The sequence below is a fragment of the Tasmannia lanceolata genome, unplaced genomic scaffold (assembly GCF_043159265.1).
Source record: "Tasmannia lanceolata isolate RefF3 unplaced genomic scaffold, GAP_Taslan_0.1 ptg000003l, whole genome shotgun sequence".
Classification (NCBI taxonomy): Eukaryota; Viridiplantae; Streptophyta; class Magnoliopsida; order Canellales; family Winteraceae; genus Tasmannia; species Tasmannia lanceolata.
In genome coordinates, this window is record NW_027518680.1 from 20,313,921 (window position 1) to 20,341,693 (window position 27,773).

The 27,773-nt window shown below is 40.9% G+C and overlaps 1 protein-coding gene across 1 annotated transcript; it reads left to right on the forward strand.

Moving 5' to 3' along the window:
- The first annotated feature begins 448 nt into the window (after positions 1 to 448).
- On the forward strand, positions 449 to 19,716 carry LOC143853713 (uncharacterized). The gene is made up of 7 exons (XM_077363438.1): positions 449 to 1,249; positions 2,087 to 2,418; positions 11,281 to 11,620; positions 15,815 to 15,963; positions 16,075 to 16,168; positions 18,665 to 18,736; positions 19,324 to 19,716. The coding sequence occupies exons 1-7, from the start codon at positions 725 to 727 to the stop codon at positions 19,366 to 19,368; spliced, it is 1,557 nt and encodes a 518-aa protein (XP_077219553.1). The 5' UTR covers positions 449 to 724; the 3' UTR covers positions 19,369 to 19,716.
- The last annotated feature ends 8,057 nt before the right edge of the window (positions 19,717 to 27,773 follow it).

Here is a 27,773-nt window from a genome sequence, read left to right on the forward strand (position 1 = left end):
CTCCTAACTTTGCAACGGAACGACCACTTCTATTATTCTCCACAGAAAATGGGACATTTTCTATTTCCTTTCCTGCCCAAGTAGTGCAACAGAACAGACCCTTGGAGGAGGAGGGAAGAAAGAGTCAATGTCATCAGACAAGTAATTATTACATGAGAGACATCCAAGGAAGTAAAAGGGGAGTCCAATGCAATTTTGGCAACCAAACGAGAGATTTGTCCTACGTGGCAGCTATTCTCCAACTAGTTTCAATAAAAACCCAATGGCAATCAAACAGAGACTGGGTTTGAAGAACACATCCTAAATACAACAGTTAATCCAACATGTTTCTATTTCTGAAACCACTCCAAAGAATACTAAATCTATAAAAGTCATTCTTGATTTCCAGAAACAACAAGAGCAAAATGGCACATAATCCATCACCTCATGATGTCTACAAGACGAACGGTCTCGATTGCACATAAATGTCTCAGAGTGCCAAATCAGTCCTAGAGATTTCAAACATACTAGAACAGTAGAACAGTAGCATACTCTTCTACCCAATAAACCAAAACCCCCTCTTTCTCTGAAACCAAAACCAAAACCCTAACCCTAATTTCCTTCTTCTTTCTCCTCCTCCATCTCTCCCACTGAATCCACTTTACAAAAATCTCACCCTAGGTCTCCTAACAACATCCTTTTCCTTCTTCTCTGCAACTCCCAAACCCTAACCCTAACCATAACCATGGCAACCTCTTTCGACTACGAAGAAACTCCATCCTACGAGGACCAGACCCAAGACCTAGGTTACGATCCGAATTTCGTCCCAGACTCTGTAAAAACTTTCGTAGTCCATCTCTACCGCCACATCCGAGAAAAAAACGTATACGAAATCCATCAAATGTATGAAGGAAGCTTTCAAAAACTCAGTGATCGAATGTTCAAAGAAAGCCCATGGCCCTCTGTAGATGCCGTATCCCAATACGTAGACAATGACCATGTTTTCTGCCTTTTGTATCAAGAGATGTGGTTTAGACATCTCTATGCGCGGCTCTCGCCTACGCTTTCTCAGAGGATTGATTCTTATGATAATTATTGTAATTTATTTCAAGTTGTGCTACATGGAGTGGTTAATATGCAGCTTCCTAATCAGTGGTTATGGGATATGGTTGACGAGTTTGTTTACCAGTTTCAGTCGTTTTGTCAGTATCGGGCGAAGATGAAGAATAAGACTGAGCAGGAGATTGCTTTGCTCAGGCAGTGTGATCGGGTAATTGGGTTTTATTGGATTTGATAGTGAGCATGTGGATTTTGGTTGTTTTTTAGTTTTATGCTTTAATTGTTGTTTGATTGGATATTTTATTGATTGATTCATTGGTTAAAATTGATCGAGTCTGGATTCGATAGCGAGTAAAAGGGCTTTGTTTGTTTTTTAGTTTTATGCTTTAATTATTGATTAATTGTTTTTTTTTTGTTCCTTTTCTTTTGCATAATTATTGGTTGATTAATTGGTTAAGATTGATTGAGTTTGGGTGTTGGGTTTTGATTTTTAGAGGGAATGTGTGTATAGGTTGTATGAATTTGGGAGGTTTCTGAGGGGGCATTGTTTTCAGGTGCTGTTGCTCTTGTAATGCGTTATGCGGGTATTTGGGTTAAGGAGGAAATTGATTGCGTTTTCGGTGTCGGGTTTCTTGAATTCTATTGAAGGTATTCAAGACTGGGTGAGTGGGCATGAGATCGTCTTTAAGCATGTCAAGGAAATAGGTCAGTAGTGATGCCTATCAGTTAGCTTGCACAAGAGTCGTCATAACCCATTTGGAGTTGTTTAATTTTCTTCCACCTTCACTCTTTTTTCCCCCTAGTTTCTTGTATCTTCCTGGTGTTGTCTTTGTTTTCTTGTATTTGACCATCTCTGTCATGGGGCTTCCATGTTTTTAATAAATATTCTCACCATTCAAAAAGAAGCATGGTTATATTCTGTAGTTGGTAATTTGCCCCAATTTCTCCAGGACACACTGCATGGATTTATGTACATGTTTCATTTGTTAGATAATTATTTGCTGATATCCAATGTATACTAACGATTGTATTTCTCTGTTCCTCCTAGGCATGGAATGTGTATGGGGTGCTCAATTACTTGCAAGCTCTTGTGGAAAAGTCCATGATCATACAGATCTTGGAGCAGGAGAAAGAAGGCCTCGAGCAGTTCACTGCTACAGATGGGTATGATTACAATGGTGGAAGCAATGTTTTGAAAGTGTTGGGTTATTTCAGCATGGTGGGGTTGCTGCGAGTTCATTGTCTTTTGGGGGATTATCATACTGGTTTGAAGTGTTTGCTTCCTATTGACATAAGTCAGCCAGGTGTTTACACCAGCGTAATTGGAAGCCACATTACTACTATTTATCACTATGGGTTTGCAAACCTGATGTTGCGAAGGTATTTGTGTCTTCTCTTGCCTATTTTGTTTGGTCCTGACACTTTGTATTGGTGATTTACTTTCTCCGCTTCTTGTTTAGAAAGACTCTTTGGTTGTTAATATGATGTATCTATTTTGGCTTATCAATTTTGCATTATTCATGAAATTTCAAAATGCATCAAACATTTATTGTCTTTATCCATCTTGCACGCCCTGCAACATTGTTTTTAAATTTAGAGAAATCAAAAGCTTCAAGGTATGTCCTTTTAAATAATTCAATTAAAGCAACTTTTATCACCCACAAAACAAGAGTGCCCACAAATGCACTTCATAACTTTTTGTGCTTTCAAGATTGCACTAGCTTAGTATTTCTACTAGATTGTCTAACAATTAGTTGAGGCAAGTGCTGCACTTAATGTCATAAGCTATGTCATCTCGATAGAATGAAAGCAATATAGATTTGAAAGATCGAAGGAAATTGTGAAACTATAGAAAATGAATTCCGAGAATCTCAAAATGTATACTTGATTCGCCAATGTCACCCTTGTAATGAGGAATGATGGCAAAGTGAGGGTTTGCATTTATTTACAAATCCTGAAAGAAGTTAGCCACGGCTTCCCTTTGCCTTGGATCAACATATATGTTGCATTGGTACAGATACGCATGTTGAACTCTGACACGTGTATTGAGATCGGATTCGACTAACCTCAAAAAAGGATTTGTGGATTCGACTAACCTCAAAAAAAAAAAAAATCTGTGGATTTGGCTAATTTTAATTCTTGTATGTTTGTATGTTGGAAAATTTGATAGGTTAATTAAATATAATGTTTTATTTCCTCATATAAACATTACTATTGTGATAGATAAAGCTGAAAACATTTGATAATTGTAAATATGTTGTAGTATTTAGGAAAAATAGATTGAAGAGTTCTAGAAGTGTTGTAGTGAATCTTGAAGTGTTGGAATTCGACACTTGTCCGACAATGGTACTTAACTGATTTAGAAGAATCTATGTAGCATAAATCAACATCTTTGGCGATAATAGTGCCATGCACAATATGTTGACATTCAAGGCATTTTCAAATGATATAAAAAAATTAGGATGGCAGAGGATGACTCCCGTCAGTGCCTTCTCGTGAGTACTAGTCAGCGCATCCTTAATATAGGTCAGTCCCCCTGTGCTTCTGTATGAGGGCCTTCCTAACCTAAACAACTCAGTTAAGAGCTCTGTGACTGGTTCAAGGGAAGGTCCACCAATGATTGATAGGAGAGATTACGTAATCATCGAAGAGACTTGTACTAGTAATGGAAAGCAAGAGAACCATGGAAAAAATAACTACATCGTCACTCGTTTGGGCACTTTTTCTTAAGGCATTCCTTTTGATTTGAAAAATATAGACAACATGATGAATAAGTATATCTCTTGAGAGATGGAAGCGAACCCGGGTGTTCCAGATGAATCTAGCATTCCAGACGAATCTTGCATACCAGTCGAACTTGGAATCCCAAGCGACTCATCGGGCTTCTCAACCCCCGATCCTCCATGCGAATATAGTGAAGCATTGAGTGAGACCTTGGTTCTCTGTTCAGTCAAGGAAGTCAGTCTTGGAGATTCCAGCGGGGGAGTGGCAGACTTGAGGGGATCAACAACCAAGGGTGGGACGTTTGGAGAAGCAGAGAAGCTTAGTAATTTGAGAAAACGGTGGTTGAAAGTAGTGTTTAAACACTCGTTGACACGACAAGGAACTCGCCCGTTTCAACAGGGATTTTTGTTTGCCGCTTTCCGCGTTGCACCACATCCGCATTTCGCGTTTTGCCATACAGAGTCAATAAAAACTCCTTTGACTCTCCCGAGTTATGACTGCGTCAACTGCATTCTTGGCGCGTTTGTGCTGAGTCGACAAGGATTTTTCTTTGCCGCGTTCCGCGTCACATCCGCATTTTTAAACACTGGTTGAACGAAGAAAAAAAGAGTTAAGGGACTGGAAATGTGGGTGTTGCAGGTATGTTAACTTCAAGAGACATGTTTCCTGTGGTAGCTGTCATAAGGTTTGGTCTTCTCTAAACCAGAATATCCCTGCAAAATCTCTGGCACCGCCGATGCGTTCAATCCTGCCGGTGGTGGAGGGATCCGTTCCTCCTGTCTCTTTCCCTGGGTCACGCTTCTGCTAGTGGGGAAGGGGGTTCTTTTCAAGCTGCTGAAGAAGGGAGGATCTCTTATTCCAGCTTGTCAAGCTTTTTTCTGTACCGGCGGTTGATCGAGGTTTGTGGGAGCAGCCTAGTAGGTAATTGGTCCTGATCTCTTCAATTCTTACGAGTCCTAGTTGAAATCTGTTGGGGGAATCAACGCTAGAATCCTACTCTTCCCAATCGCCCCCTCAGAGATTATTATCACCTCCCTTATTATCATGATCTGGAGAATCTTTTGCTCCCTTGGATGTGGGCTGTGTAATCTTTGTTCAACAAGCTCGAGAAGTGGCCAGACAAAAAGCCCAGGCTGTCCGCTGCAACCTGGTGGGAGGTAGAAGGGATTCCGCCTCGTGCGCTGTGTGAAGGGAATATCGGGCTATTGAAGAAAGGGATGGAGTGGTAATCAGGGTGGATCCTTTTTGCTCTCAAGGCTCCAGATACTCTGTCAGCATTAGTAGATGGTGAGTCCGTATGGATTAAAGCAAAGATGTCCTTGTTAGAGTCGCTGTTGGATTTGTTCAAGAGAGTTGTTGCTTCCCTCCCGTCGTTAAGCTGGAGGGATTGGTGCATCTAGGGGACTTTGTTAAACTGGTTGGTTTAGGATAGGAGAGAGATCCGGTCTCAGCAGGAACCCGGTCGGGTCATCTCGGGAAGAGAAGAGGGTAGTGGGGCCCTCAGGAATAGTGGAATGTCAGTGCCAAGCCGTTTACTCGATTTGAATTTTGAAATTCGAATGAGCTCATCGCATGCGTCTCTCCGTGCTTTCGAGGTAGGTTGTCAGGATTCACATGTCGTGTTAGGAGATAGGGCAGGTTTCCTCTAGAGGTTTGACATGAGGGTTCCCTCACCCGTGCCAGAGGATTTGCCAGCTTTCGAGTGGGCCCCCAGTGTGGGCTTTATTGAGAATTATTGCTGCGGTAATCGGGGATCTTAGTCTATTTGGACACTTGGTTCTTGTGTCCATGCATTCGGCTTGGGCCCTTTTAACAAACTGTGGGCCTGAGCCTGGAAGTGTTGAAGCTCTTCATAGTGGGCCTGCTCCTTCAGTGTTTCGTTGCGAAGCCTAGAAGGCATCTCTTTGAGAATATCAATAGGTTGAGCGTGGTGACGGCTGCTGATCCAGCATAAGGTGAGTTATTGTGGATGAAGAGGAGGGGGTTATCAATGACATCATCTGCAGAGGTGTCCAGCCTACTTCTCAGACTCAGCCTGACGGAGGTTCTCTTTCATCCAGAGGTGGTGCAGTTTTTTCTTCAAGAGCCTGTGCTGAAGCTGCTGCCCTAGTTGATGGCTCTCAGGAGGAGGCGGAAGGTTTAGACGACTCCTTGCCTGTTAGTGAAGCTATACAAGTCTGCAGCATGGAAGAGGATGCTCTTGGGGGTGCAGTGGAGGGCATTGTGGTGCTGGACGTTGCCGTGACCAGGGTGGATTTGATTGAGGAGCTTGGCCGTGGTGATGGTGATCCGTTGCAACCACTGGTAGTCAATTTCCTAGCAAGAGACGTGACTTCCTCTCGTCCAGTGATCAGTTGCATTTCCTCCAAGGAACACATTCTGATTCTACTGCGAATTTAGTTGGTGTTTGCTCTGCATTTGTTCTTGTGCAGGATTCAGGGCTAAGAGGGGATGTGATGGCTGAATTACTGATGACTAGGGAAGCCCGTATCCCAGATCCAATTATGACAACGACAAGATGTGCGTAGTGGTTGAAGTAAAAAAGCCCATGTTAAACAAGTGATGTTCAAGTTTAGACCTGATATTCTTTGCCTCTAGGAAACTAAGGCTGGCGGCATGAACAGGATCCCCTTAGGGATTTGGGATGCTGGAACAGTTGGAATTTTGTGGCCCTTGACACAGTGGGTGCAGCTTGAGGGATTTTGATGTCTTGGAACAGCATGAATTATTCCTTAATTGAAGGGTTGGTTCTTTGTCACGGTGGTGATTTGAAAGTCTATGTTACAAATATCGTTCTTGGGAATTTCTCGGCAAGGGAAAATGTCTGGATATTTTAAATTTTTTTATTTTTTTTCGGGTTGATACGGTAAAAAAAGTAAAAATAAGATAATTCAAAAATATAAAATTTCAAATATGTACCCTTTTTCACTCGAAATTATAGTTAGGTCGAAGATTTTAGGATGTTTGCGAGATTTTTAGAGTAAATGAGAAGATCAAGATGTTTTTTTAAGTGAAGTCCCCAATTCTTTGCTATAATTCACGATAAATTCACAAGAAATTCAATTTCTCGTGAATTTTTCTTTTTTTAATCATTTACTCAAAATCTCGTGCTAGCTGAAAGGTGGCAGGTAGTGTGGACTTACACAGGGAGTTTATGGTCCAATTTTGGTGGCGGATAGGCCAGTCCTTTGGGAATAATTAGAGGGGATCAGGAACGGGTGGGCTCACCCTTTGTGTATAGAAAGGGATTTTAATGTTACCAGATATGCCAAGGAAAGGGCTGGGGGAAGTAGAACCTCGGCAAGCATGTTGGCTTTTTTCTGATTTCGTTGACAATCATGAGCTTTTGGATTTTCCCCTTAGTTGAGCTCAATTTACTTGATCTAGAAATGATAGTAGAAGCAAAGTTGATAGGTTTGTGCTTTGCCCGGTGGATGGCTTTGGTTCCAGATTCGTGTCAGAATGCTTTGCCACATTCTACATCTGACCATTGTCCTATTCTGGTTAACCCAAGACTCGATTCCTTCTGGCATATTCCTTTTCGCTTTGAGCTAGATTGACTTGAAGTTCCTATATTGAAGGACCAAATGTGCGATTGGTTGAAGGAAAAGGATGTAGTCGAGTTGCGGGATCTTGTGATTTGTTAGAAGCTATGCTTTGCGAAGTCTAAGCTACAAGGGTGGTGGCAGGAAAACCTTTGGGCCAAGTTTGAGAGGAAAGGCTAGTTAGCTTCTCTGATCCAGGAAATAAAGAGGTTTGAAGACCTTGGTGTATCTAGCAGTGAGGAAGTGGAAGAGCTGGGGTTTCTTAAGGAAGAGCTCAATTGTTAGTTTAGTGTCGCAGGAGGAGAATTTTTGGCGTTAGAGGTCTAGAACCGGATGGTTGAAACAAGGGGACAAGAATACTGCATATTTCCATGGGATTGCCTCTGCCAGGAAGAGCGGAAACCGGGTTAGTGCCCTGAGATCTTATTTCTCTCAGCTGTATTGAATCATCGCGTCCATCATATTCATAAAGTCTTGATCCAAATTCAATGGTTAGAATTCACCTAGCCAAGTGACCGGAATTCCCATGATGGGGCCAATGAGAATGTGCTACCTACGCCTTCCTAATCTAACCCCAAAAGTTCCCATCTCCTTCTATAAACTATCCCTCATTTTCACCAATTAATGGTTCCCACTCATCTTTACTAAAAGCAGAAACTACAACTTCGTTGCCATTGTTCCCCAAATACCCAAACAAAGAAAAAAGAAGTCCCAGTTGCTAGAGAAACTCACTCCCAACTCCAAACTATCTATCCCAAGCAGTCAGGTGAAGAAGAGAGAACCAAGTAGAATGGACCCTCTACGTATATCCTATATGGAGATATGGCCTCTGATCTTAGCCTTCTTTGCTTGATTTACATTTTTGTTTGGTAGTTAATGTGCATCTTAGGTGTGCTTGGCTCTAGTATCCAAAGTAGGCATCCTCCTCATGGTGCTAATGAGAAAAAGAGGCCCAAAAAGGAGAGGCAGAGGTGAAACTGTGTGCATTTTCATGTTGAATTCCCCTTTTTATGCATGTAGAAAGTAGAATACCCTTGCTATATTAATTTCTTTTCATTTTATGGTGGAACTCTGCTTGTTTAATTGATTAATGGTGTTGAGAAATCCGATAGGAAAATCCGATCTGACCACGCTCAAAGAAATAGAAAGATGGAAAGACACAAGCACAAGATGCACATGGTTCGGTCAAGATGCCTACATTATGGGAGAGAACACAATCTTCCACTCTAAGAAACAATTAATACAAGGATTAAAATGAATTAACTCAAACCCGCAAACTGAAACATTTTCCTTCTCAACCATGAGTTCATGACCTTACACACAAAAGAGAAAAACAAAAGACCCTCTCCCAAATTTCTCACCACATGAGAAAACCCAAGAGAAATTCAAAAAAAAAAGAAAAAGAAAAACCAAGAGGGAACACTCTCTCTCTCTCTCTCTCACTCTATCCCATTCTATGGTCTCGTCTCATCACACACGCTTTTCACAAGATATTCAATAGCTTATATATAAAGCGCTCTGTGTGTGTGTGTATAATTGGACTAGGGGATGGGAGGATGACCCTGTTCTAATTTTCAACAATTTATATTATATATATATATATATATATATATATATATATATATATATATATATATATATATATATATTTGGATTTTGTTTTAAAATCTTCAACTTAAAAATTTTCTCCGGCTGTAGCATCTTTTCCGAAACAAAATGCCGAAATAGCGGACATGTTCCGTTTCACCGACCAAAATGATACGGCGAATGAAACAGAATTGACAACTAAGCTTCCTCTCGTTTCCAAAGACCAAAATGCAGAGAAACAACACTCTACCTGTAATCAAACATCACCTACGGATCAAATCTCCTTCAAGATTTAAACCTCCCGACTCTTGATTGTTTTTCACCGACGATCGCCCTAATTGCGATCCATCCACGGCTTCATCTATGATTGCTCCAATCACGTCTCTGATACCACTTGAGAAATTGGATTGGCAAAATCCGATCCGATCATGCTCTAAGGAATAGAAAGATACAAAGATACACAAGTACAAGGCATTTTTGGTTTGGCTAAGATGCATACGTCCATGGGGGAGAACTTGACGATCTTCCACTTTGAGAAAAAAATAATACAAGGATTACAATGGATTAAACCAAACCTGCAAACTGCAACCCTTTCCTTTCTTCTCAGCGAAGACTGTACACACAAAAGAAGAAGACAAAAGACTCTCACCCAATTTCTCACCACATGAGAAAAGCCACAAAGAAACTCCCCCTCCTCTCTCTCTCTCTCTCTCTCTCTCCACCCTCTTCTATGGTCGTGTGGTTATTTTCACCACACTTTTCACAAGGAATTCAATACATATATATAAAGCGCTCTCTCTCTCTCTCTCTCTCTCTCTCTCTCTCTCTCTCTGAGTCAAACTAGGGAACACACACCTAGCCTACTATTCCCCTCTTGCTCCCTCCCTCTCTCCTAGTCCAACTAGGAAACAAAGAGAGCAAAGCAACCAAGGGGTCTCTCCTCATACTTGCGTAGGAAACAAGACACCTAAACCCAACAAATGGAATCAAAATTTGTTGCTGAATCAGCTGTCTTGGCCACTTGGGTCATCGTAGAAAACGCTTCCTGCGCAGGTCAAGTCGGTGCTGCTCTGCAACTTCCCACTTAATCATGGAGTTAAGGAGCTTAGGACTCCCGTTCAATTCCATTTTCTTTTAATTTAGTTTGCCTTTTTTTAAATGCCCTGCATGCTGTTTGTGGTGACTCCAAGCCTGTTTAAATCAAGTTTCTTAAGTCATTTTTGAAGGCCCCACGAGGTATGTGAGTTGGGTTTCTTGTATGCCTATGTAGCGATGCTGCAAAAAAAATGTGGTTAGTGACTCCAGTCATATTCTCTGTGGTTTACATTGCAAGCAACATTTTTTTTTTTTGAATGGTATCAAGAACTTTTATTGAAAAAAAGAAAAGGCGACTAAGACAGTCAGCCCAATAGGATACAAAGGAAGAGAAATAAAGATGAAGATAAAAAGAAAAAGAGGCCCAAAACTACGGGCAGAAAATCAAACCATGCTAAAGCTAGACTCTCGACTCCATATCTAGCCAAACCATCTTTCTCACTATTTGCCGATCTCTTAACGTGACTGAAGATGATTGAAAAACCTTCAATTTTGTCAAAGATCTCATAAAAAAAGCTAGCAAACCTCCATGGGAGAATAGTAGAACCTCTAAGCCACTTGATGGTGTTTAAGGAATCGCCCTCCACAATCACACGATCAAGAATATCCTTATCCAACCGAACGATCCCTTGGTGAACAGCTCCGACTTCAGCTTCACTAGCATTATGTGGAAAAGAAAGGCCATACAACGACTGTTGAAAAGGTACAACTGAAGATTGGTACTAGGATAACAAACTACAAAAGTGAATGAGGGTCCTAGTCATAAGATCATGTTCATGGGAAGATCTAAAGTTTGATGATTATCTAGATCCAATTAAAGTATGCACCATGCAGCTCCTGCAACAGGACATGCCAGAACTGATTTTCCTTCAGTCATTTGGTTTTCAAAAGATGCTTTTATTTGTAGAAATAATTTCAAATAATGTATCTTTCCAGTCATACAGTAGTAGATACACACATATACATATACATATGAATAAAAGGCTTTGTTCCTGCCTAGTGAATTGGCTTACGTCATATCTATGGCATATTCCTAATTTGCAATGTATGATTCCCTGTAAATACAAGGCTTTGTTCCTGCCTAGTGAATTGGCTTATATCATATCTATGGCATATTCCTAATTTGCAATTTATGATTCCCTGTAAATACAAGGCTTTGTTCCTGTCTAGTGAATTGGCTTACATCATATCTATGGCGTATGCCTAATTTGTAGTTTATGATTTCCTCATTTGTGCTATTATTAAAATCGATTGTACCTAGAGATTGGTATCCTGATGAGCTTCTTTGCAGATATGTCGAGGCAATACGCGAATTCAATAAGGTTCTCTTGTATATCTTAAAGACCAAGCAGTATCATCAGAAATCACCTCAGTTTGATCAAATCTTAAAGAAAAATGAGCAGATGTATGCATTGTTGGCACTCTGTCTTTCTCTATGCCCCCAAGTAAAGCTTGTAGAGGAGAATGTTAACAATCAATTGAGGGAGAAGTATGGTGACAAAATGGTGAGGATGCAAAGATATGATGATGAGGCATATGCTCTGTATGATGAACTTTTCTCATATGCCTGCCCCAAATTCATTACCCCATCAGCTCCCATTTACGATGAGCCTCTTGTAAATTACAACCAGGTACTTGCTTCCTACTTCACATCATTTATGCTATTCACTTTAGTATCTGTGTTGAGAAACTCATATTCGATCTCGGCGATCAGTCATGCTGTTTTGAGATTTTGTTTATGAAAAGATAGGCATCAGCTTAGGTCCTATATAAAACCGAATTTATGACTTGGTACACAGCGTGCTAAACTGAGTCAACTCATCTAATTTTTTGAGCCAATCCTCTTACTTTGAACTTTGCTCTATTAAATATTCCTTTTGGTAGGTTGGCTCTTTAGAAGTTTATCTCCTTGTCCTTTAGAAAAAAACCTACTTTTCGGACCATTAAAAAAAACAAAAAAATTCACTTGTCGGACTCACTACCTCTTGGCATAGGGGTGCAACTCGCGTCGGGTTGGGTTGGGTTAAGGCCAACCCGAACCCAATCCGAGGGACCTTTTATGCAACCCTAGCCCGACCCAACCCGACTCTCAACCTGAAAAGGGTCAACCCGACCCAACCCCCGAAAATTTATTGCAATCCAAACCCGACCTGATTTGCAGCAATAAAAAAGGAAACAGGAGAAATAAACCAAAATCCAACCCCACCCAACCCGAGGGACCATTTATGCAACCCTAACCCGACTCTCAACCGGAAAAGGGTCAACCCGACCCAAGCCGCGAAAATTTAGCGCAACCCAAACCTGTCCCGATTTGCAGCAATAAAAAAGGAAACAGGAGAAATAAACCAAAATCAAAGGAAAAAAATAGGAACCTACTCGTTGTTGCTTTTTCTTCCCCTCTACTTCTCCTATTGAATCTGTTAAGAGAGATAGAGATAGTCTCCCAACAAATCTGTCGGATAGGGCATAAAAGGAAACCAACCCATTACATTTCTTCCTTTTTGGAAACATCGTCTTTTTTCTTTTTTTTTTAAAATTGAAATTTATATATATTTTCATACTTATAATTACATAAAAGGGGGACCAGGAGTCCCCCGTGATTACAAGCATGAAGGAACATCGGAACAAGCTCCAATGTGCAAGAAAGGGAACCTTTAAACAAAAGCAAAAATGCTATCTGCCAACATCCTGGACAATCTTTAACACAGTCAGACTATAACACATTAGCAATCTCCAGTAGGAATCTTGACAACCTCTCCTGCAAAGAACCAACCTGAAACAAAGCATTTTGTCCCATGAATCCTAATCTCCATCAACTTCTTCCTCAGAAGACATACTATACCAAGGGCTCCCTTTAGCAGAAGCAAGGAAATAAGTGGTTCGAGACAAGTCGAGCATCTGCATCGTTTCATACACTCATGATGCTCTTCAATTACCTCATAACATGAAAGAAAATACATCCCAAGCAGCGAAGAACAAAATTCCTCAAGCCCACTCGGGTGATCCTTTACTATCTTCCGATTAGAAATGATGTTCGAGATAGAGCTGTAGGGACCCTAAGCCTAACAAAATCCCGTAATCAAGTAAAAAGAAGCCACCCAAGGAACTAAGCCCCAGCAAATAGCGTACAACCTGAGAATATATTGATTCATCTAAACAACCATTCCTTCAGGATACTAGAGAACCATCTCTAAATTCTAAAGACTCCTTGACCTCTTAGAGCCTTAAAGCCAAACCGAACAATTCCAAAACCCAACAAAGGACTTATCAAGATCCTATCGAAGATTCACATCAGAAGGCCAAAGAACCAGGAAGCAAAAAAGAGGGGAATACAAAAGACTAAAACCAAAAGGATAACCACAAGGAAAATAGGAGAGGGAGAGGTTCTCTAAGGGTTGGGGTCAGGGACCCATCCTTTTTCTGGCTTTAACTTTTGACGTCATCCTTTTCCTTTTTATTTTCCTTAACCAACCGATCATCCTGCGAAGTCCCAAACACGTCCCCTAAAAACAGGAGGTCTGCCGATTCATCCCACGAACTGGCATCCTCTTTAGTTTGACAGGTCGACAGATTCGCAGAGGGAACTTCCTCAGCTCCCGCTCTCTCCCTTTGCAGGGCTATCCATCACAATCTCCTTTCCTCTCTTTCTTCTGCCAATGCCTCCTTAAAAAACGGTAGTTTGTATTTCGGGACACATGTTCTTTTAATGTTCCTCAAATCAGTTAGGAGAAAAAAATCTTATATGTTCTTTCTTGCATTGGCTTTGAATTTCTTCCATTCCTTCTTTAGGATTTCTATTTCGAGCTCCCTGCTGAGTTAGGCTTCCCTTTTCTGTCATCTTCATTGTCTTTCCCTGATGAGTTAGGGTTTTCCAGTGAGAGCAAAGAAAGGAGATTTTTTCTTCTTTTTCTCAAGTTTTCTTCCTCAAGTTTTGCATCCTTACCCTTTTCAAGAACAAAGCTTATAACACCCCATGCCACCCGTTTCATTGAAGAGGCGATTTCTTGATAAAATACTTATCCCCTTGTTTCTCCCATTGGAGAAGAGAGAGACCTTGTTTCCGAGGCGAGATTGGGATGTTGTTTCGGCGAGGACTGGGCAATCCTATCATCAATACTAAAATGCAATATAATGAAATGAAATGTCAGAGTTTTTCAAAATTTACCCTTAATGCCTAATTCACCCTAAATGAAATGTGGGTTTACATAACTCAAATTCAAACGAGGCTTGGCTGATCTGTTGTGTCGGAGGGCGTGAATGCCTAGTTGAGTGTGCTGCGTTGGAAACATGCAAAATTTAAAATCAAGCTGAAAATTACAGATATGTGGCTGACTTGTTGGAGGGCATGCATGCCTAGGCAAGTGTGTTGCGTTGGAAACACGCAAAACTTAAAATCAAGTTAGAAAAACAGATAGCCACAATTTTAAAACTAGAATTTTTAAATAGGCGGCCGGGTTTCGGGTTGGGTTGGGTTATCTGATGCTGAACCCGAACCCAACCCGAAATGAAATCGGGTTGGCTTTTCCCAACCCTAACCCAACCTGAGTTTAGGTTCGGCCAACCCAACCCGAGCCGATATCAGGTTGAACCCGACCGGTTCGGTCGGGTTGAGCCCGACCCAAGTTGCAGCCCTATCTTGGCATTTAGGAATTATCCTTTGTGGGTTCCTTTTTCCCTTTTACCGGCAGGGCTATCCATAGACTCCATCCCAGACTGCTGTAGCTCAGCATTTTTTTGTCATTGCTATTAAGGTGTATTTATTCTTGGAAATCTGTTTAACTTAAATGCAGACACGAGCATTGCTCTCACACCAGGGTACTTGTGGCCATCAGATGTGACATGGCAAAATTTTAACTATGGAGTGTGTTTGTTATGTAGCTTGTATAGGATAGAATGACCTTGGATAGGATAGAATGGAAGAAAATGGTCCACGTAGAAGAAGCCAACTAGAGCTAGGATTAGAGCTGGGTAGATTCCTTTCACCTTCATGAAATTTTTATATAGGATTCATTTTAGCCGACCCCAACTAGTTTGGGACAAAGGCTTTGTTGAGTTGAGTGTGTTTGTTATGTAGCATGTAAGTTGGTTTTTTGTTCTTACTCGTTCATCGGTAGTATCTAGGTGCCTTTAGTTCCTTATAGTCAAAGCATATAAGTAGGCACTCTTTAGCCACCTTTAGTTGGTTTATAAGCAACTCCAACCAAACAGTGTTTGATTGAGTTTAGTTCGTTACAATCAAAGGTCATTAGTAGGTATCTGTTCTATCGTTCATAGTCATAGGTAGTATTTGGGCGCTTTTAGTTATTTTATAGGCAACTCCAAACAACACTATATGGTTGCCAATATTTAAAGATATTTGGAGCTCGTGCTTGTAGTTGGCTTATAGGCAACTCCTAACAACATTATTTGGTCCCCAAAATTTAAATATATTTGGAGCTCCATATAGCACATGCAACCTCATAGTTGTGAGTGTGAAATAGAGGCCATCTAACCGGGCATTGGTTCACCTCCGTAATATAGCCGTATATTCTTTGCAGAAATTTTTTCATCACCATTAGTCGAATCTCTGTGCTGAGTTTGATTTGCTTCTTTCATTATTATTCATTTATTGTTTTGCAGAATTTATTGTTAGGAAATGATACCCCCCGTACCCCTTCTTATAATGGAATGCCCCTCTTTATTCTACACTTCTCTAGTTAGATTTTATAGGTTGTTACAATTCCCGAAAAGTTAACAGCCAAATAAAAAACTGTTCAACAGATGAGGAGTGCCATTACCAAGACAAAGTAGTGCTTATATCATTTCCCTTATTATTATATTTGCAGGATGCTTATAGGCTTCAATTGAAGCTCTTCCTTTATGAAGTGAAGCAGCAACAGTTGTTATCAGGCATTCGCAGTTTCTTGAAATTGTACTCAACCATCTCAATTGGGAAGCTGGCGACCTATATGGAAGTGGATGAACCCACTCTGAGGTCAGTATTACATTGACTTAAAATGTGAACTGTATAGGGTACCCCATATTTTTCCTTCTTGAACATGGATATGACTTTCTAAGCTGTCTGTTGGGATTCATGTGCTGACAGGACAATCTTGATGACCTACAAGCATAAAACACATGCAGTTGGGAATGATGGAAAGATCATCTCTAATGCAGATATTGATTTCTACGTCAGTGAGGTTTGTTTTATTTGCCTGTTGACATGATTTGAATGTTTTCTTTGTTTGGTTCCTTGTTGTGGAGGATTACATTATACCATAAAAACATAACATAGGTAAGGACAAAGTAATGACAAAAAAATCATTATTCAATTTATCCGAGGACAAAATGGGAAAAGCTTCATTAATTGATTTCTAGTAAAGAAACCAGTGTTCGAAAAGCCCATATTGGACTTGAAAATTGGTATTTGGGTTTGAAGTTTAAAATGACTAAATCTGAGACGAACTTGCTTGCTTTTACAAGTTCATTGGTTTTCCGATTCTAATGCCATTAAGCCAATGAAAAGAATGTCTGTTTTTATAAAAAGAAGATTTCAAAGCCTGCTCAAATTGAATTTATTTGGCTGAATTCCAATTCAACCATTAACATCTGCAAATATAGGTACTTGGTAAACGAAGATAGAAATGCTCATCTTTTTTTCTTTTTTTTTTTTCCATTTTTTTGAATAGCAATGAAGTTGATTAAAAGTGAGAAAACAAAGCTAGAAATGGGTATGAGATGTCCAAATAGTGTTACGGAACAAATTTTAAAAACTGAAAATAGAACCAAATGAAACCAGTCTACTCTATAGAAGAGGTAAATCGCACCCCATGGATGACCTACATCTATACTAGATGTTTTATTCTTATTCCCTCCTTACCTTCCAATAGAAAGTCTCTTTGAAGTTTCTTTTATCTTCTTTAATATTGCCATCGGAATTTTAAATGACACCAAAAAGTATTTTGTTGATTGGCAAGCGACTCCATAACCAAAGACTGCAAGCTTGGCTGCCCTTGCTGATTTCATATTAATGCCTGCAATGGAAATTTTGCATCTACTGATCTTCAAGCCTGATACTGCAAACCATCATCAATCATTCTTAACTTGTAAAGTTCCGACATCGAGTCCCCACAAAATACAATATTGTTGCCTAAAAATTAAAGATGGGATATTGCCAGATTATCTATCCCTGTTTTGAACTCTTCAATCCATCCAAAATATTGTATTTTCTTTAATAGAGCACTAAGAGCTTCACCCGCTATAGTGAATAGAAGAGGGGGGAGGATCTCCTTGACTAAGGACCTGTGAGATCTTGAAGAAAGAATCCTCGTTACCATTTACAAGGATAGAAAAGTATGGGGGTGAATTGCATCCCCGAATCCAGTTCTGGCATCAGTCCCCAAAATAAATTCTTTTCAAGACAGATAAAAAAATCCCACTCCACATCATCATAAGTATTTTCCATATTAATTATGCAAATCAATCCCCATTTTCCCTTCTCCCTTGAATCAATGCACAAGTTGGCAATGAGCATGCCATCCAAGGTTTGTGGACCCTCAACAAAAGTACCTTCATACAGACAGAGAGAGATAACACATCACCAAGAATACCTATGTCTCTTGACAATAATTTTGGCTATGATCTATGATTTGGCCGACACTTTGAATTCATTGTCGACACACTTGTCGTGTCGTGTCCGACACGACACCCATGTCCACATGTTTTGACACTCCTTTAGACACTTTTAAGTGTACTGCTAGAAGTGTCAGTAAACTTTATATGCATTTATGTGCATGAGTGTGACACTACTTCTAGATTTTTAGGGGTTGCCATGTTCGATACCTCATATCCGTGTCAGAACTCGGCACACGGATCCATGTCCACACATCATGATTATATGTACTTTCTATTTCAGGCGTGTCCGTATCTAGATTTTGGGAGTTCGCTGTGTCTGACACTCGTGTCCGTGTCGACACGCGACACTCCTGTCAGTATCCACAAATCATAGGCTATGATCTTATAGATACCAACCACCAAGCTAATGGGTCTGAAGTCCTTGATGCCCACTGATCCTTTTTTAAGAATTAGGGTCACAAAAGTTCAACGATTAGCTGATTGACAGTGTCAGTCTACAAAGTAATCTGGTAAAAGATTCAATTTGAGATCTTTTGATAATTATTGATCCATATTTATTGTATTGGAGAGCCATAAATCTCTTGTGTTCTGTAATGACCGATATTGTCAACGATTCTGGAAGACTGATTTTGTGGGCTTTGTAATTTGACACTGGTATGGTTTCTGGTGAACCTATTGCCGGGGGGGGGGGGGGGGGGGGGGGGGGGGGGCGCATGCTGTGTGCAAATATGTTGTAATAAAGGTATCAAGTTATGCACATCTCAAGGAAATAGTAAAAGTGACAGTAATGGAATTTTATTTAAAAGGAAAATACACTAATGCCAAAACACATTGAAAGGTGTGTTTCTTGACTGTGGACATGTATCAAACAAATTGGGCAAGGAAACTATGAAGTGTCCTGCCTTTCTGCAATTACATTACCATATCTTTATGCTGTTTCAAAGTCCCATTATAAGGAAAACTCGACGCTGGTGAAGTATGACATGATTCTATTTCGAACATTGATGCATCTCAGCAGAATTTTAATCCGCTTTTTGTCTCTCTGCTAACCTCAAATGCAGGATGTAGTACATGTTGTTGAAACCAAACCAACAAAGCGGTATGGCGACTATTTCATGAGGCAGATCCTTAAGGTCAGTACTGCATGATTTATTGGTATTTTTATTATTTTGGTTGCTTCTACTTCTTAGGGAGTTAGGGGCGCAATTTGGTCGGGCCAGGTTGAACTTTTGCTTAAAATCAATAGGAATCAACCCAAACCCAACCCAATTTTATGGTAAAAGCTCAATCCGAATTCCCAAAAAATCAACCTAAGTTGGACCCCTACTGCTGCTGTTGCTGGTCTTAGATTGTGTTGGCCATGGTCTTAAATTTTGGTTTCGGACTTGGACGAAACCGAAATTTCGGCTGAAATTCAGTACAAAGATACGTAATTTCAGTTTTTTGGGCTGAAATTTCGGACCGAAATTCGGTAAAAAATATAAAAAATAAGCATTTTATCAAAATTTCCGCCGAAATTTCCAACTGAAATTTGGTTAATTTCAGAAATTTCAGTTTCGGGCTTGACCAAAATCCGAAATTTCGGATTTCAGTCGAAATTTAAAACCATGGTGTTGGCAGTGATACATAGCTAGTGCTAGTGCCACTACTGTTATTGGTTGTCGCCTAAACATTCTGGTTTAAATGTGCTGATGATCCCTGTTACTTCTAATTCGTACAGTTTGAAGAGATAATCACCGAGATGGACAGAGTAAATCTGGATTGAGTATTTTCATTTGTGGCTTTTCATATGCCTGGGAGAGTTTCTTTTTCTTTTTTTCATTATCATTTTCTTTGCTGTTTTTTTTTTTTTTTGGATTGTCCAACCTGGTGGCATTAGAGATGTATTTATCTTTAATTATCTTGTATGGAAGGGAGAGATAGATACTCTAGGAATTTTCGTGCATTTTGCCTTTCCTGTTATGTAATGAAATGTCTATTAATTCTCATTTGAAGTTGTGCAACTTGCCTAGAACCAAAATTATTGCTTGATGAGAAGTGTAAACATTTTTTTCAAGTTGTTCCATCAATAAACTTGGCAGATTATGATATAGAAACACAACAGTATTTTGTTTGTTCTAGTTCTTGAAGGGAAATGATACCAACATTTCTTTGATCAAGCAAAGGCACTTTTTTATTTAGTTGTATCTGTTTTTGTTTATTTTTCTCCTATATCTTTTACCTTTCCCAGAAAGCTATCAAATGACCATCAGGAAATTGATTAAATAAGGTGAGGAGTGCCACTACCAAAATGATTAACCATCTAGAAGTGAGAGTGAGCCTTTTGCAAAACTAGATCAATTCCCATAGAAATTTTAGAGGAATTTTTGTTGATTAGTCCCTGCTTTTGAAAATAAGTTTTTGTTTGGATTGCAGGGAAAACATATCTCGTGGATAAAACATTCCTAAATAAAACTTCCCTCTATAAACGCATAGTGTGGCTCTTTGGCTTAAAGTAATGGGTATGCTCCCAATGACGAGGGTTCAAATCCCTGTGTGGTAGACCCGATGTGTGTGGTTTACGGTGATCGGGCACATCCATAGGTATTAGTCCTGCCCTAAAATGGGGTGGGGTACCCTATGTCATCGAAAATACAATAAACAATTGAAAAGCAGAAAATTGGGAAAAGTTTTTTCTTTTCCAAACTTTTCGTATTCTCTATAAAGTAATTTTAAAAAGGGATTTGCTAAGGTCCATCGCAAAAGGCATTTCGCAGCTGGTCTGTTGCACTTCAGACCAGTCATCTCGTGAATGGGGACAAAAGCTATTATTGTCTTCATTCACGAGGTGGCTGGTCTGACATGCGACAGACCAGCGGTGAAATGCCTTTTGCGATGGATGCTAGGAATTCCCTTTTAAAAAACAATTGCCACAAAATCTCTAAAACAAGCAGTCATGTATTTTGCGTTGTTAATATTTGGTGTCTCGATTGGTGGGACCGTATCTAGTTCAAATTTGGTGATATGAATCTTGTAATTGACACGACGTATGTAATTGCCATGTACACCGGGATAAGATAGAGCTAGCTAGGTTTATTCTTTCGAAGAGTTGTGTGGGTCAATAAAGCCATTTGGTGCTATATATATTGCTGATTTCTTTTCTTCATCAGTGCCCTGTGGACACTATAGCTCGGGGAGCAAGAAAGGATGCCAAAAATCTTCCTCCACAAGGAAGGCCTATTTGGATTATATCAAGTTAGTATCAGAGCACCACGATCCTAAGGCTCACAAGATGAGTTGAGGTAGAGGTATGAGTTGAGGGAGAGGTTTGAAAGACACGGAGAACTGCTAGAACAGATACTCCAATGTCTCGACCAGATGAATGTTCAACCCAGGAACTTGGATGCTCACAGGCAACGCCGGTGGCAACTGCAACTATAGGGCGGACGTTCGGCACTAATTGAGGCATCCAACCCAACACGACGAAGCTCGACTTTCCTCGTTTTGATGGTAGAAACCCAAATGGAAGGTTGTTTCGGGCTAGAATATTTAGGATTTTTAGAGGTCGAACAAGAAAGTAGCTGAGAGGCGCCACTTGGGTAGGAAATGCGTCAATTTTGATCGGAAAACAAAAATGTTTTCGTGATGGAAAAGGCTCATTCATGCACAGCTTTAATAAGCCTGAGGGTCATCATTACAAGCCCTCTCCCCTATAGGCCAGAAAAGGCGGTACTTTTCCCTATAAGAAGAAGCTAGAGGGCCGATGTTCAAGCAAAAGAGAGAAAAAAAAAAGCAACAATTTATCGCTGATATTCTTAATATGTTGAAAAGCTTTGAGAGACTTATGGACTCTTTGTCTTCTGACGAGGAGGAAATAATGAAAGACAAAGGTAAAGGGAAGGCTGCAAGGGACGAAGGATTGGGAATTGGAAAAAAAATAAAAATTCAAAAAGGAGGGCAGGAAAAAAAGAGAACGTGCGAAGGATCCCCAACCAAAAGTGAGATATCAATGGCGTATATGAAAGTTCAGTGGAAAAAGTTCAAGAAGGAAGCTAAAGAAAAGGAGGAAGACTTGTTCCAACTAACAGGTAAGAGATCTGTTAAAGAAGCTTGTATCCCGAAATACAAATTGCCACACTTTAAAAAACGCTTAGAAGAAGAATGAAAGACTCGTATGGAGGCCGCTGCGGCGGGAAAAAGCCAAAAAGAGGAGAAGGAGAAGGACAAAGCTATTTCTAATTGTGGACCTCGATCCGAGAGAGGCGGGGGGGACGGGCCCCCACGCGAGTCTCAGGATCATCCACGTGAAGGAGAGCTCCACCAAGGACCTCTTGAAAAAGTGCCCCTTACAGCATGAGCGGCGATGTAAAGTGAGATACCTCTCGATTCGGGGACCAGCCCGGATTCGAGACGCACCTTAAACAAAGAAAGAGTCGCCATCCAAAGAAGTAGGCCCTCGATCCCATGCTGTGCTCTGTCGCAACAGATAACCAGAGATACAAAAGGTCCGTGCCTGATGACGAATGGGGAAGGGGTTAGGCGCCCCCAATTCGCCCAAGTGCAAGCACCTGGTCTCTTATGCCATTTATTATTAACTTTGAAGAGTTTTGGGCAAAAATCATATGAAATGGGAACAATCATCCCCGAGAAAACGTCTATCTAAGCATGCATGACCCAGGGATGGGCAAAGAAAGTGAACATTCAAATCCTAACTTATCGCATCTAATCCTAACTCATCACATCTAAGAAAGCAATAAACAATCGCATGCATAGCTACACCTAAGCAGATAATGACAGATATAATGAGATAAGGAAAGCAAATATCTAAGTTTAGACAGATAATCAAGCTAAGATGAATGGATAAACACTATAGCTAAGCAATCAAAGCAGTAAAGTAAGCACACTAGCATGCGAGCCTATGCAAGAGATAAGACTAAGAAAATGGCAATCGATCGCACGCTAGAAGAACAAACAAACAAGAATGCATGAGAAATCTAAGATAAGCACACAGCAAGCTAAAAGGTGTAAGAAAAGAAAGAAATCGGAAAATCAACGGCATGTGGGAACCAAAAATGCCAGGGGAAAGAAGATGGAACACACGATAGGCTCAGAGGGCGATTCAAAAGGAATTAAGCCCAGCGATCCTAATCTGCTGAAGATCGGACAAGTCTCGCGATCGTCATGACCTATCGTTGGGCTCAGCGAGGACAATCCCTGTAAAGGGGCCACGCTACGTCATCGCCCGTCCCAAAACCCGATAAAACGTCAGAAAACCGATGGAAATCAGAAAATCATGATGAAAACCGGGCTCCGAGTGACCTCGCAATCACCATCCTTGCCCATTTTTGCTTTTGTTTTGAAATGTTTGAAAATATTTATTAAAAAGGTTTGACTGAACGTGGGTGGACCCAAGCTACCTACGTACCCTGCGGAGATGGATCAAGCCAACGTAGTTCGGACGAAAAGGTGAGAAATATTTGTAAAATGGTGATGAAAAAAATGTGATGTAAAAATGGTGTAAAAATGGTGATGAAAAAAGGGTGACTAGACTCAGGATGCCAGCAGCACGCCTGAGCTGCCTACGTACCCCTCAGCTAGGGATCAAGCCATCCGTAGTTCGGACAAGAATTCCTAACTACACTCCTAATGACTCAAGAATTTTGGGATTTTTGATTTTTCAGATGTTTTTGATGTTTTTTGACTCAACAGGACAGAATCCTATCATCATAAGCGTAGGATAGACTCATGATATCCCGCAAAGGTTGGACAGCATCCTATACTTTGCGGGGGGAAATGAACAGAATCACGACTCTGCAAGGGTTGGACAGCATCCTATACCTTACAAGAGCGGATAAAAAAATCACGTGACTTGGTGAGAGGCTGGACAGAATCCTAACCCCTATGATGATAGGACAGACTCCTGAACGACTGAAGGACTGACTCCTATGCTGAAGACTGACTCTGAAAGATAGAAGGACGGAACCCTAAACTCTCTGTGACAGACTCTAAAGAGGAAGAAATCCCTTAACCTGCGGAAACTCTAAGGCAGGAAGGCAAGGGGTTGGCTCAAGATACATTTCGTCATAGCCGGGACCTGGGGAAAAGTTTTCGTAGATCTATGGTGTCCCGAAAATCGATGTAGAACCCGAGGATCAATACAGAACCTGAACAAAAGCGCATTTCAGCTCTAAGAATATCAACAAATCAATTACAAATCACTAGATTTCCATCATCAACGGGTCATACAAACAATTACCATCGAATTCAATTCGTAAGCGCAGGACAGTAAGACCAAAATCAGTTTATGAGATTAGATCATCAGACAAAAATCAACCTGAAGCTAAGATTCAAATTGAAATCAAACCCACAGGCCATACACTATTCGATCAAAGGGGGGGGCAAAATAAAGTAAAACAAATACACAAATTCTAACAAAGTAGAAAAATGTTAAAGGTATCACCTGAGCATATTGCTAATCCGAGCTCCCCTCTCTGCCTCTTTTTTTCCAAATGAGAGGAAAACCCCTTTTACAACTAGATCTAGAGATATATGGTGATGGAGGAGATGGGTTGGAGGAAGTGATTTGGTGGCTGATGGGGTACGGGACTGGTGGTGATTTTAAAATCACAGAGACGATCGGAGATGGGTTTTGGGTTTAATGGAGTTTGTGAAGAGGATGAAGGTAGAAACGAAATGGGTTTGGGCTGATTGGGTTTCAATGGAGGTTTGGGTTGGATTCAAGGTGGGAACGGAGGTGGTGTTAATGGTGGAGTCGGTCGGAGATGGTGATATGGGTGGTAGAGAAGGTGGAGATGGAGGGTGGCCGGAGTTGGGAGAGGTTGTGGATTACAGAGGAGGAAAATGGGCGAAATGGGTTTTGGAATGGGGTGAGAGATTTGGGGTTTAATGGGGGTTGGGAAAAGCAATGAGGTGGAGGAGAGGGTTTCGGTGGGTTTCGGTGGCTGATGGTGGTGTGGGTGGTGGCGGTTGTTGGGTTTTTGGTTTTTTTTTTGAAAAGGGTTTGGTCTCGAAAATGGGCTTTGGGGGGTGGAGGAGTTGCAGAGGTCGCGGTTTGGGTGGGTTGTGGCCGACGGAGGTGGGGTACGGTGGCTGATGGTGGAGGTGGAGTTGCAGAGGTGGTGGTTGGGCAAAAAATTGAAGAGGGTTCGGTGGAGATGAACAGGTTGGAGATGGGTTTTGGGTTTAGGAGTCGAAGTGGGTTTGGCGGTGGGGAAGTGGTAGAGGGTGGTTGGTGGCGGTGGAGAGTGGCTGTGGAGGAGGATTTTCGAGGTGGGTTTTGGGGGAAAATGGTAGAGGGTGGTTGGTGGCGGTGGAGAGTGGAGACGTAGAGAGGGTGGATGGATGGGGGTTTGCCGACGGCAAGAGGGATGGCTGGCCGGAGATGGGGGTTATGTAGGGTGGAGAAGATGGGTGGTTGGTAGGGCTGTTCATTATACGATTAAAACCGAAATAACCGACCGAACCGAATTCAGTCGGTTATTTCGGTTCGGTTAAATGGTAATTCGGTTCGGTTTCGGTTTCTATTTCTAATAAATTTCGGTTTTCGGTTTCGGTGTCGATTTTTTAAAAAACAATTCGGTTAGAACCGAAAAAACCGAATGGAGAGCATATGCTATTTTGTATTTTTGTTTGTCCCCATCTGTTCCCTGCCTATGGTCATTTTTTTTTAGTGAATTAAAAAATTCATCAATCATCATTGCCTTCTAACAGCTATTGACTACTTTTGACCAAAACCACATGGTTTCCTCAAAACCATGGGCTGGTTTTCATTAAAACCATGGGCTTGTCAATTTCAAGTTCGTATGAAACCATGGTTTTGAGGAAACCATGTGGTTTTGGTAGATGGTCAAAAGTAATGAGTTGCTTAACTTGATATCCACTACCCCCATTTTCACTTGGGACAGCCCCTCTTTATGATACAGTACATATCATTCAATGCAAGGAGGTTGTCCCTTGTAAAAATAACGATCCTAATTTTTAGTCTTTCAAAAATCAAAACCTAATTTCTATTTTCCCTTTTACCATCGTAGTGCAAAAGAGTCAAAAGACCAAACCCAAAAGCAGCTAGGGTTTTTTCTCCTCTCTGACTCTCCTCTCTACCGCCGGACGGCCTCATCTTCTACTCCGCCGGACCGCCGTCTCCACCAGTTCATCTATATGACAACCATCGGCAAGAAAAAGAAGAAGAAGAAGAGGAAAAAGAAGTGTGGATCAACATCCCTCGACTCTCCCTGTCGCCTCTCTGTCTCTCTCTCATAGGTTCGTAGTGTTCATCTATTTGTCATCTGTTTAGGGTTTCATCTATTTTCATCTATTTGTGAAGCTATTTTTTCGTTTTATGGTTTATAGGTTTAGGGGTTTAGGGTTTAGGGGCATGCATCTCATCTATTTTGGTTTAGGCTTTCAATCTATTATGGTTTTCATCTATTAGAGGTTAGGGCTTTCATATATTTTCTTTGAAACCTCTGGCAAATGAACCATGCTTTAGGGTTTTATGTTTTTTTTTTCATCTAGTTTTTTGCTTTTAATCGGTTATTCGGTTAAAACCGAAAACCGATTTCGGTATTCGGTTTCGGTTCGGTTCGGTTCTCACAAATTCGGTTTCGGTTTCGGTTCCAAAATCCGAGTAACCGAAATATGTTCGGTTCCACCTTCTCGGTTATTTCGGTTCGGTTTTAACCGAATAACCACCCCTAGTGGTTGGTGGCGGTGGAATGGGATGAAGGAGAGGGTAGAGAAGATGGTGGCTCGCCGGAGGAGTGGTGGTCGGCGGCGGCTCTTTCTCCCTCTCTCTGCTTCTTGGTTTTTTTCTTAAAAAAAATGAGACCCCCCTCCTCCCTTCTCACGCACGACTCTCTTGGCTTTATACTTAGGGTTGGCATCCTCCTCCTAATCTCAGCCATCCATTTCACTTTTGATCTTATGGTCTCTGTTCGATGCTTGCAAGACAAGCCCAAATGATAAATTCGGCCCTCCTCTTCTTGCCCTGGACAGACCCATCTAGTATTTATGTCTATTCTTAAACCCCACAGGGGGGGGTGGTTCAAGTACAGACCAGGGGAGGATAAAAAGGTGTTATATTTGCCTTCTTTTCCTTTTTTTCTTTTTTCCTTTTTTTTTCTTTTTCCTTTTTTTTTCTTTTGGGAAATTGGGTCTAGGTCAAAATGGGGTGTCTACAGATGCCCTTTTCTGGCAGAGTGTGCTTGTCGCACGAAAGCCAAAGCCGAACAGACAACACATTTTGACTGGCCCAAAGTTTCAAGCGGAAGGGATACAAGGGGGCGACGAGACAGATTCTCGAAAAGAAAACTGAGATGGACTCTCGAGGGATAGTGAGACAGACTCTCACAAATTGCAGAATGGAATGATTAGACAGCCTCTAATTAGGCCACTCTGAGATTTGGAGATTATAAAGCGGAATGATTAGACAGTTATCATGATCAAACCTAATTTAGGATCTGAGAAGACAGCATCTTAACAGATCAACAAAGCGGAATGATTAGACATCATCATGATCAAACCTGAATTAGGATCTGAGAAGACAACAACTTGACAGATCGACAAAGCGGAATGATTAGACAGCATCATGATCAAACCTGAATTAGGATCTGAGAAGACAGCATCTTGACAGATCGACAAAGCGGAATGATTAGACAACATCATGATCAAACCTGATTTAGGATCTAAGAAGACAGCATCTTGACAGATCGACAAAGCGGAATGATTAGACAGCATCATGATCAAACCTGAATTAGGATCTGAGAAGACAACATCTTGACAGATCAACAAAATGGAATGATTAGACAGTTATCATGATCATTAAAAATTAGGATCTGAGAAGACAGCATCTTGACAGATCGACAAAGCGGAATGATTAGACAGCATCATGATCAAACCTGAATTAGGATCTAAGAAGACAGCATCTTGACAGATCGACAAAGCGGAATGATTAGAGAGCATCATGATCAAACCTGAATTAGGATCTGAGAAGACAACGTCTTGACAAATCAACAAAGCGGAATGATTAGACAATCATCATGACCAAACCTAAATTAGGATCTGAGAAGACAACATCTTGACAGATCGACAAAGCGGAATGATTAGACAATCATCATGATCAAACCTAAATTAGGATCTGAGAAGACAGTATCTTGACAGATCAACACAGCG